We start from the raw sequence: 12314 nt of genomic DNA, 5'->3' as shown, positions 1-12314 counted from the left end.
TACAATAGGAGTAGACTATGTCTATTTATAAGTGTGTAAAACCATATTCTAATCAAAAGAAAATAGAAGTAATGCAGTAAGGTTAAAACACCTCATTCAAATCAATATTAAATAGAGGAAGTATATTTCTATTCGAACTTCTCTTGCACACTTATATTTTATTTTATCATGAATTTGGGTCACATGTCCAACATATGTATTTCTTAAAAGAAAAATATTTAAGCTATATCAATGCTTTTAAATCTTAAAGTTATACATAAAACTTTAATTTGGTTTAAATGTACATTTATTTATTTTTATTTTGATGAATATAATTATTTTTGCACATAATATGTAAACATAAAATGATATTACATCAATAATATATTAGTAATTTGTGAAAATTAAAAATTAAATCAAAACTTCAAGTATAAAATTATATAAATGTAAGTTCTTGTATTACATTACACATTAAATCAAATTTTAACTTTTATTAAAATCCAAATAGATTGTTAATCAATCATTTATATTTAAATTATTTTTTCTTCTCAGTCATCTCAACTATTGAATACTGATTTGGTGTTAAACTTAAAAGAAGTAGTTTTTATGGACAAAAACAATAATGAATGTTAGTTTCTGTGGTGGATCCGAAAAACACTTTTTTGTCATGTTTAGTTGTTATTATTAATCATGACTTGCTTCTTACAAAACAAATGAATGCCAGAACAGTTATGAAAAATAATGTATCTACTTTAATAAATAATTTTTAGATAAAGTGCAACACAAAGAACGTAGGGTGGGAGGAATAAAATAATTTTTTAAATTTAATTTAAAAAGTATATCAATTAATTTTTAATTTCATAATTTTTAGAATCCTTATATTTTTAGATTATATAAATTTTTATATATTTATTTTATATTTTTAAGGTTTATATCAATTTAATAAAAGAAATTTTATATATTTTACAGAAGAACTCCAAGTGGCACTTTTTCATTGGCTAAAAGCGCCAAACAATTTATTTTCAACTTCTATTACAAAAATGGACTAAAACCATAACAAATGCAGATTGGCCAATAAACTGCTTTAAAGTGGCTCCGGATGACCTTGAGGGTCAAAGGCCCCGGTAAGGTGTAACAAATTGGGTAAAAAAAAAAGGTACCAAAGTGGAAAAACAAGTATACTTTAGAGGCCAAATTGAGAATTAAGCCTTCTAAGAAATATTAATTGTTCACCCTCAGTCTTACATGAGTTAGGATTCCTCTCTCATTGTATGATACGAGGTAGTGAAGGTGAACATACCTTGGCAAGAAAAGGAAAATGTGAAACCCAACATTAATTATTTTAGTCAGCTACTGACATTATTCCCAAATTTTGCAAGGAAGAGAATAAGTATATTTTGCCCAAAGAAAAGCAAGAAGTAAAGAGTTTCTTGTACATTGTCGAACTAGTGCAACATAGAGAATGCTAGCATGACATGCCTTGTCAAGAGAGGGTGAGCACATTTCTTTGATCTTTTTAAGCATATAGTCAGTAGGCAATTTACCTAAATTATATGAATCAATGGATTGTTGACATGCTTTTTGTAGCACCCCTTACCCGAAGTGAACTAATATATCACTAACAAGGAATGTCACATTTGGAAACTAAGGGAATGTCACATTTGGAAACTAAGGCTACTCCACTCGAACATAAATTTTAAAACTTTTTTGTAACATAAATAGACACTTTTGAAGTTATTTAAGTCATTTCTACGCTTTCTTTAAAGTTTGGTTACAAACATGGATGAATCGGGGCTTATTCAAGTCAAAACAGGGAAAATAAGGTCAATGTTGCGACACTAAGAAGTGGGTGTCATGACACTGATTGATGTTGCGACACTGAGCTGTTGGTGCTGCGACATTGGAGAGAAACTACTAAATAAGGTCAATGTTGCGACACTAGGATGCTGATCTTGCGACACCAAAAACAAATTACTCTAACTGCATGTCTAATGTTGCAACACTGGTTTCTAATGTTGCAACACTGGAGACAAATTACTCGAAACATGTCTGAAACGTCTAAAAACCAAGTCTCAACTATCATCATCCATTCCAAATAATTTCTAAACATTATAAAACATAAAATCTCCATCAAAACGTCAAAAAATTCAATATATAACCCATTCAAAGTTTAACAAGTTTGTAAGGTAAACAAAATAGTCAAGATTCTTAAAGTATTTTCACTAGAAATCTTGTCCATATGATTTCCATTAACCTATGTACATGTCATAACCTGTAACTAAATTATCAAAATCACACTCTTTTCCAAGCTTTGAGATGTGATGAGTTGAGATGATATCTTCCCTTTAAAGCTTCAACTCGAATCTCTACCTATGTGTTGAAAATTAACGTGTTAAGCTTATAAAAGCTTAGTAAGTACATCAAGAATTAAATTTACCATTGAAATTAACCAATGTTAACATAATGAATCTATGTTTTAATAATTACATGCAATGAAGCTAAATAGAGAATAATTATAGTGGAATCTCAAACTATCATTCTATAAGCCATTTACTATAACATTCTATACCCTACCTGCTTGCCAGGTCCGAGCTATAGTGTGCTACATTTATTGCCAAAGCAGCTACGATTAAAAAAAACATAATTCAAGCCATTTAACATTCAAATGCAAACATTATAAGCAAACAATAGGATAAATATACATGCTCGGGTCTTATATGAGCTTAAGAAAGCTCTAATGCTAACCCGAGATTGAATTAGGATTGAATTGTAAAGTATTCAAATTACAAAGTTAACATCATGACGTCATATTTTCATGTCAAGATGTCGTCGCACAATTTTTCACATCACAACGTCAAGCCACTTGATGTTGCGACGTCATTTACTATTTTTGCCTCATCAAGACAATGGGGTTCCTTGTCTCAACATGACATTATAGGTAATTTCTCGTCGCGACGTGGTATACTCGACGTCACGATGTCACATATTGCTTTTGGAAAATCTAAGACCCTTAACCTGTAGTTTCATCCATTTAACAAATGCACACATACATTTCATCATCCAACTAAACCATGCTAAAGTTCAACACTCAAGACATGATTCACATTACCTTGATACAACAATGTATTAAACCTTAACAATTTCAAATAGGTTAACTACTATACTATATTTATGCTTTTGTCAACCATGCCAAATTTATCCAAAATCAATTTCAATGCAACATTATACGTATTACAAACTTATAATCTACTTATGAGCATAACAACACTATCAACTAGATTCACATATACCAATTTTCGTAGGCTACACAACATATTTCCTTTAACTCCATTTTCGTAAATCAGTTCATATTATATCATTTATTTCAAAAGTAGATGGTAGTGGCTTAACATGAAAATGACCCATACCTCTTTTCCCAGACATATAGAACTCAGAGTAATAACTCTAGATAGATAATCATTTGTCACACACACATACACTGATAATCCTTTACAGAGTAAAAATATTTACCTTATAATATTATAAAGTAAAGATAATCACAACACAAAGTAAGAAGGAACTCACTAGAAAAATAACAAAGTTTAAATAACAGGTCATTTGCCTTTGTCATTTGGACCTTCTGTAGTGTCTTGAGCTAAAAATAATGTTATTTAAACATATCAGATTACTACTTCATCGAATCGTTAACATTTAACTCAGAACCAGAAAGTTTCTTTCCTTACACACCAATTTGACACTTATGCATGCAGAATAAAAAACACGTAAATAGCCTTAAAAATAACCTAGGGTTCATCAACAATTACAAGAGAGTTATGACAAACATATAAGTTGGCTGACTACAACGAACCCAACTTCAGACAAGTTTTCTGGACTTTGGTTTTCAAAAAATGCAAAGAAGATCAAGGAGGAAGATAAGCACAAAGAAAACGTAAAAATTTCCAATGAAGGCACAACTATCCTTATATATTTAAGTACGAACACAAGGTTTAGTGAAAAAATCAAATAATTCCACTAATACTTTTGATTCTCATGATTAAGCGCGTTTATCAAAAATTAAGTCTTTTCATCTATAGTAGTTTACTTCCATTCTATCTAAGTCTCAATTTAACTAACTAATTTTCCTTATTTATTAATAAAAAAATCCATTCAACAGTAAACCAAGCGAGTTCACCAAAGCATTTGGGTGGCATGCACTTAATAGAAGAGCCCACCAAACCATAGATATTTGCCAAACTAAGAGTTTGTCAAATGACGCATACAAAGAATTCTATACTAAACCAAAACAAACAATTTACTTGCTCATCTCTACACTTAATTCACCAAAACAGTCTAAAACAATAGTCAAACACCAAAACCTCACTGAACGAGTTTTTACACTTATGCTAAATGACACAATACTATTGTCACTAGGTTAAGAAATTGTTGGCCAAACTAACTTGATTTTGTTAGATACAAAGAAAGAAATTTCCAACAAATTAACACTTCTATTGTCATTATCGCATATATGTATGTAAGAGAGAGATAGGGTTGTCTTAGAAAGCTATTGAAACTGTCTATATACAAAATAACTTAAGTTTAGTGTGATTTCTAAATTTTTTAAATTTTATTTTCTATTTTCACTTATGAAAATAATTTTCATTTTTTATTTTTTAAAATTAAAAATACATTTGATAAATATAAACATAAACATATTTGATACATGTTATTCTATAATAGCAACATGTGTAATAAAATAAAAAGACTTACATTTATAAAGATTTTAACAAAGGTAAAAGAAGTTTGATATTAAAAATTGTTCATATGTATTTGAATAAGTGAATTCAATAATTAAGTTTAAAGTTTAGAATTTTTATTTTTAATATTTTTAATTTTTAAAATACTTTTAATGAAAATAATTTTTTATTATTTTTAAATTTTAAATATTTTCATTTCCAAAATTATTATTTATCATTTCTCTTTTTCTATTTTCAAAAATAAAAAAATAACATCTATTTTTTTTCCGAAACCAAATAGTGTATTGATTTCTACAATGAGAATGCATTCCTCCAATGAGAGAAGAAGAAAGAAAGGTCAAGTCCTCCATCGTGCATGACTAATCGAAAGCAACCAAAATCCTTTAATTTTATTCAATAAATAATATTTGCTTATCTTTCTAGTTATATTGTAGACTTAAAAATAAGTAAAATTAAAGAAAGAGTAGGGCAACCTCAATTATTTAATTTATTCTTACTGCATTGCACTTCTAGGATAAATATTTAGATTATATATGAATTTTGATTTTGTAAAATTCTATATATGAAATTTGAATTTGATTTAATTTTCACTAATCACTAATAATATTATCAGATTGATATTATTTTTCATTGATAAATTAGCTACACAAATAATTATATTAATCAAATATAAAAATAAATACATGTATTTAAATGCGTATAATAGAATTAAAATTAAAGTTGTACATATGGATAAAACCACAATTTAGATTTCGTTTATATAATTATAGAAAATCAATTTACACATTGAACTTCTTATTATATAAAATCTATTTTTCATGTAAGAAGATTAAGCGAGGTTCACATTCAACAACTCCATGCTCCCTTAATCATTTTATATTAGTTACATACATCTTTTTATTTGTTGGAACTCCTTGTCATGAGGAAAGCAAATTATTAGTTTATAGGTAGAACTTAGATGTAAAAATATCTCTGTTAATTGAGCAAATCTTATGAATTAAATTTGATATTCCAATTTGTTATTAAACTTAGTACTTGGGTTGGGTAGGGTCACCTTAGGAAGAAAATCAAAGTAAATGAGTTGAACTGACAAAGTAAAAGTCTCTATGGTTTGGCTGCAGGTGCAGTGCCCCTTTCCATAGGAAATCAACGGTTTCTCGAACTTGCAATGAAATATCCAGTGGGGAATAACTGAACTCTGTCACCCTTTATAAATACCCCAACAAAGCATTTGCTGCCATGTCCCATACCATACATAACACCAAGTAACAACTTTTGTTTCTCCTTTAACTTCTTCTTCTTCTTCTTCCTCCAAACATCTTTTGTCTTTTTCTTTCGATTTTAAGCGATAAACGTCACCATGAAGGTATGCGACTGAACCATATGGATTAATGTGTGGTAATAAACTAGTTTCCAATTTTATTGAATTTTTCTTTTTCTTTTTTTTTTTTCAGCAAAAGATGGTAGTGAAGGTTACCATGAAGGGCGAGAAATCCCGCTCTAAGGCGTTGAAAATTGTAGTTGGTCTCTCAGGTGATAAAAACCAACTGAAACCAATTTTTTTAACTATAAGAATAAATCATTATAAATACTGAATTGAATAATTTACACAGTAAACTACTTAAACTAACTCGTTTTCACGTAGTTTACCAACTTTGATTTCCCATGATTTAATTGTGGGATTTTATGCTAATTGTTGAGTATTTTTGGAAAGGGGTGGAGTCGGCTTCGTTGAAAGGCGATGACAAGAGCCAAATAGAGGTAACAGGGGATGGTGTGGATGCAGTTAAGCTAACCAGTCTGCTAAGGAAGGGCGTGGGGTACGCCGAGCTGGTCAGCGTCAGTGCCGCTGATAAGAAGGATGATAAGAAAGACGAGACGAAGCTACCGCCACCCTTCTACTATTATCAGTGTCAACCGGTGCCTCCGTACGGATACGTCGAAAACTATGGACCCTCTTGCTCCATCTTGTAATCACAGACACACGAAATTTTACACTTCACAGTCGACAACAACAAATGATATATATATATATTACTTGGCTTAAATTCCTCAGTTCCTGTTCACCTCAAAATTAGACCTCTAATTTCTGTGTTTCCTATGCAATTATTTTTGTTGTTGTGTTTTCATTATTGAAAAAGAGAGATTGGGTTTCAAAGTTAGAAATACTTTTTCCATCTTCAAATTTTTACAAATATATATTAAGAAAAGGATAAATTATACCATTAGACACTAAGTTATGGGTAAGTTTTCATTTTGGTCACTAAATTATTTAAAATTTTTCATTTAAGTTACTAGACTATTAAAATCAATGCTACATGACTTTTTTTGTTCACATTGCTTGCACCAATAAAAAAACTCTCTTTCCCTTTTGTCTTTTACAGTTCATTTTTTTCATGAAATAGTTTTTGATGTCATGAATTTACAAACTAAAGTTCAAACAACTTTTTTCACTAATATTCAATATTGACCGTTAAATTGACTTAGATTTAAAGTATGTTCTTTTACCTATCAATGAATATTGATTTACTATACCAATCATTGAATTATTACTTGAAGCTTGATGGGAGAACTTAAAAAAAACTTAACAATCTAGTAACTTAAATAAAAAATTTATATAGTTCAATTGGTCAAATTATATATTTTTTAATTTAGTGGTTAAAATAAAACTCACTGTTGTATTTATAGCAAAAAAATTATGATTATATTATACCAAATTTATATGAAGATTTTGTGACAAATAAATAGTGGATACTCATGATAACATTAACATGTAGTTTGGCAAACACATAAGGATATTGTTGTTAATACATTTTCATAAAAAAAAATTCTTAGTGCCGACTTTTAGATGCTTATATTTTGAAATATTAATAAAATTATAATTTAATTTTCAATGTTCTTTAATAATTATATACTGGAATTTTACTGTTAAAATAATCATAAAAACTTAAATTTAAACGTATATTAAATCGATTGTAGATAGCAATAGAAATCATATAACATTAAATCGATTAATGCGTTAGATATTGTTCATCATTTTGATATTAAAATCGTTAAATTATATGATTTTTAACATCACATTTTTGGGTTGATCAAACTTGCATTTTATTGGGAAAAAGAAAATCCTTGAATTGACTCTACAATTATTGAATTAAAGTAGTAAACCATTTTTTCTTAAAAAATTATCTTCAAATCAACGCACAATAAAAGAATGCTCAAGTTGGTAGGCGTCGATTTCAATTAAATTAAATAATATTATTTTGTTTTATAAATATATTTAGATATTGATATTAAACAAAGAGGAATAAAACTCAAAGTTGGACTAAGGGATCGGAATTCATTGACATTATGGCTCAACCTTCTAGATTTTTATTGTAAATTTGTCTTGTTTAATAAAATTAAATCTTGATTTTTAATAATTATTTGTTTTAAATAAATTTGATAAATTTTAATTAAAAAATATATTTCAAATATGATTTAAGGAAAACCAACATCTTTAACATTTAAGTGATATCATTATCTAACACATTAAAAAAATTTATTGTCAAACACATCCTTTGATAAAATAACAAAAAACCAAGTACAAAAAAGAAAAAAGGTATTGTGTATTGCGTGGGCCTTAGTTAATTGGGCTTCCTTCGGACAAGTTTTGCCCTACTTCAGATGAACTTGTACTTCCACTGGATTGTCAGTGTTTGCAACCAATCACAAAACTTAAAAGAAGAAACGATATATACATATATCCACTAAATGAAAAGGTGAAATCAATTAAGGTTATGATATGAAAATGGTGAGAAAATAAATGAGGACCTGCTTGACTCCTCTGATGCCAACTAGGAAGGGCCAATCCATTTTTGACAGCATCCATAGTTGGCATGCAGGGAGCCAGGCAGATCAGATTAGATTACAAACCTCATCGTTTCACTGGTTTTTTTTTTTTTCATTCAATTGCCTGAAATCATTTACCCTCTTCATTTTGTATTGAAAAAAAAAAAAGAGAGAGAGAGAAAGAAAATACCTTATGAATAGACCAGGGCTGAATAAAGAAGCTGTCATCTGAAAGTGAACTGAAAACAGAAATTTTGTAACGTAAAGAGAAAAGAAGTTTACATGTTGAAGAGAATGCCACAAAGTAACGTATTTATAGATGTTACTTGGGTTTTGCAGTAAAAAAGTAAAAAGTCATAAAGTAAGAAAGTAAAAGATACGCATCCAACTATACGTATCATATACAAAACATTGAAAGTGATGCATTTTCAAGGATGGATTTACTTACTATAAAAATGGTCTGTTATGGTAATCACGTTTTTGGTAAGGTATAACAATAATGGGAAGAAAAATCCTAAAATTTAATGCAAAATAGAATATATCATTTTAATTTAATTCCCGTGATATATACATATATATCGGAGGAAGTGGTCACGTACAGTTCAATCATGGCTGACCGGCGACTGGTGCAAACTGCAGAAACATGCTGCTGCATATAGTTGAGTTGAGTTTAGCAGTGCTCTCTCTATCAACCCATAGCACATAACTTAATTGGAAACTTCATTCATTTATATGGGATTTAAGGGTTGAGTAGCTAAGAAAAGGGACAACGACAAGTCCAGGGAAAGAGATAGGAGAGTACTATAAAACCAGACGGCAATTGCAAACGATTGGATTATTATTATTTTCTTAAATAAGATGTAAAAATTAATTAAAGGGAATAATAATATACTAATTTAAAAACCCGAAAATCAAGTATACTATTGGTTTTCCAACTTCCCAGATCTTGGTTGTTGTTTTTTCTTGCTAAAGTAAAGTGTGGAGCAAAGAAGAATAAGCAATGAGAGGCATTGATGAGAGGAGAGGGAGGTGGGAAGGCCAAAGCATGAGACAAAGTGACAGCCTCGGCGTGGGTTGTTTGCCGGATTATTTGAGGTCGTTTTATATCCAAAGATTTAAGCACATGCTGCGAATACAATAAAAATTGGAAGCAAAGATTTGATAAAAAGAAAGCGAGGAGTGGGGGACCCCAAGTGCATGTGGGATCCATTTTGGGCAGAATGGAGGCCGTGATGAGCTCCAATTTTCGCTTTTCAGACGATTTAACTGACTTTGATATTTCGACTTTTCTTTAGTTTTCAGCTCGCCACACCCTTTGTCGGCGTCGCCTGACTTGTTAACCTCACTCGCCGCAAAAATACCTCAGGTTATCCGCTCGTAATATTTCGGTCAGTCCCTCTTGACTTTGTTGTCTTAACGGATTAGTTAAATAAATTTCTTTAGTACAATTATCGATTAGAAGATTTAGCTTATATGAATTAGTATTGGTTTAATACTAATAATGGTAATCGTTTCGATTTGGTAAGGATCCGTACGGATGCGTATCTAAAAATTCGTTAATATATTAATATTTAATTTGACTTCTAAACCATAACTAAATAATCTATTCAAAAATTAATAATAGTTCTAAAGAATTTATTAAAATAAAAAATCTAAAATTTCATAATTCATTTTCTGAAATTATATATATATTTAGAAAATATAAAATGTATATAATATCTAAATAACTTCAAAAATCCAAAAATAATTTCTGCTCATTCATTTATGGGATCACTTTTATAAAAAGCTGAAAAATATTTATTTTATTTGATATAAGCTCTTTCCTCAAAATTTACGAGAAATCATATATATTGTTATTATTATTGAAAAATTATTTAATATATCTAGCAATAATTTTTTATTTATTTCATTTCATATGAGTGTAAAATTACGATTTTTAATCTTTGTTTTTTGATATAATGTCTAGATTATCCATAGCCACTCTCGAACCCTTAAATAGGAGGATAATGCGCTTCAGTATAGTTGAACTACGTCCTCTTGCACTGACAACAATATCTATGCTAATCGAGCTAAAACTGAATTGACTAATAATTTTTTTTTTTTAACTTTTGGTAATGTTGCACGTAATGATAATCATAGGTCAAAGACAAATATTGATATGATTCTTTAAATTCCCAAAATTTTAGTAACTAAAATGGTAATACTAAATGGCAATTAGCCATAAAAAAAGGCTACAATAGAAGAAAAATAATAATACTTAAAAAACAAAAAATAAATGGTCCCCAATGACGAAATGGAACCAAGTGCAGCAAATAATAATTGGACAGTTGGCCTTAGGGGCAATTTATTTATTTTTGCTCTTCTTATTCATGCTTTGCTTTATCCTTTTTTGCACCTTCTTTTGATTCATCAGCCTTCCCAAGCACACTGTCATTAGCCTTTTGAGCAATCTCTTTGGCCAAGCCCCATGCATTTTGCCACTCATATCTTACATTTCCTACTTCACCTATCAAATTCATTGCTACAAAAGTAGTAGCAAACTAATTAAATATAGCATAATCTAAAATAGAACACCAATAATAGTTAAAACCTCGAAGCTTTCACACATATTGGTAATATATGAAAACCTAAAAAAAAAATTGAAGTACGAATTGTGGCAGAAATATTAGTAACTAATCCCACACCGATTCTAGTTTGAGCACGAAAATACAGAAAAGATATTAATTAGTTGGCTAGCAGTTGCATCACTCATTAGTCTTAGATTTCATGTTCTTGCGAGCCTCCTTCTTTCATATTTCTTTTACCTTCTCACATGCTTCAAAGTTTGAGTCGTGTGGGATGATGCGGTAAGTTCAAAAAAATATTTGAAGTTCTTTTAGAAATTTATATATATATAGGCATTTTAGATTTTCATTTAACTTTATGTACATTTTAAATTTTTTATAATCTCAGTAAATAGATTATGAGTATTCACACATATATATATATATATATATTAAAAACGATACTTTTAGAATTTTTAAAGAATTATAATTAATTTTTTAAAGTACTACATTGAATATTATAACTATAGTTCAATGATCATATTAGATATTAATTCTTGAGTTAATGTGTTATATCTTTATTCTATTAAGTGGGTAACAGTAATTAATGGATAAGTGATTAAAATATTACAATTTGATAATATGGGTAGTCATATAATAACATTTGATAGTTAGGCAAAAAAAAAAAACTTAACCATAGTTTAGTGACTTTTTTTTGTAGTTTATCTAATTTAATTTATGATTCAAACTCTTTATTATTATTTTGAAATTACAAAAATTTAATGAAATAAAATTAATTAACTGATTAAGATAAATTTAGAAGAGAACACACAGACTTGAACTTGTAAACCTTAAACTTCCTAGAGCCTCAACCTTGCTTTTGAATCAATGCCTAGAGAGATAAGCATGTATTATTTATTTATTAATAATATCTATATCTATACTAATATCTAAAGTTTGACTATGTTGGTGTCACATTAAGTTTAAAATCTCCTTAATTTTATGAAGGGTAAATATTATATTGAGATTATTTTTGTCTTTTATGTTTTTTATATAAAGTCTAAAATATATATACATTTGATGAGATTTGAACCGAAAACATCATAAATATAATTCTCTCAATTTTCCATCTCAACTAAAAACATATTTAGTATTAATTTATATATATTACAAATTCATTATATAATTGTTTTCAGTCACATAGTGAGTGCACCATAATTTAGTATTTATA

The 12314-nt window shown here is 28.8% G+C and overlaps 1 protein-coding gene across 1 annotated transcript; it reads left to right on the top strand.

Moving 5' to 3' along the window:
• Positions 1 to 5925: 5925 nt before the first annotated feature.
• On the top strand, positions 5926 to 6878 carry LOC108473148 (heavy metal-associated isoprenylated plant protein 46-like). The gene is made up of 3 exons (XM_017774692.2): positions 5926 to 6078; positions 6167 to 6245; positions 6427 to 6878. Exons 1-3 carry the CDS (start codon positions 6073 to 6075, stop codon positions 6684 to 6686), a joined length of 345 nt encoding a protein of 114 aa, XP_017630181.1. The 5' UTR covers positions 5926 to 6072; the 3' UTR covers positions 6687 to 6878.
• Positions 6879 to 12314: the final 5436 nt, after the last annotated feature.

Source organism: Gossypium arboreum, chromosome 11 (genome assembly GCF_025698485.1).
Source record: "Gossypium arboreum isolate Shixiya-1 chromosome 11, ASM2569848v2, whole genome shotgun sequence".
In the NCBI taxonomy this organism is placed as follows: domain Eukaryota; kingdom Viridiplantae; phylum Streptophyta; class Magnoliopsida; order Malvales; family Malvaceae; genus Gossypium; species Gossypium arboreum.
Note: the sequence above shows the minus strand (reverse complement) of the source record. Positions and strands in the feature narration are given on the sequence as shown.

Bases quoted from the DNA above. Each gene is read 5' to 3' on its own strand.
- LOC108473148 (XM_017774692.2), top strand. The intron at 6,246-6,426 runs GTGATAAAAACC...ATTTTTGGAAAG, and splicing joins AATTGTAGTTGGTCTCTCAG to GGGTGGAGTCGGCTTCGTTG.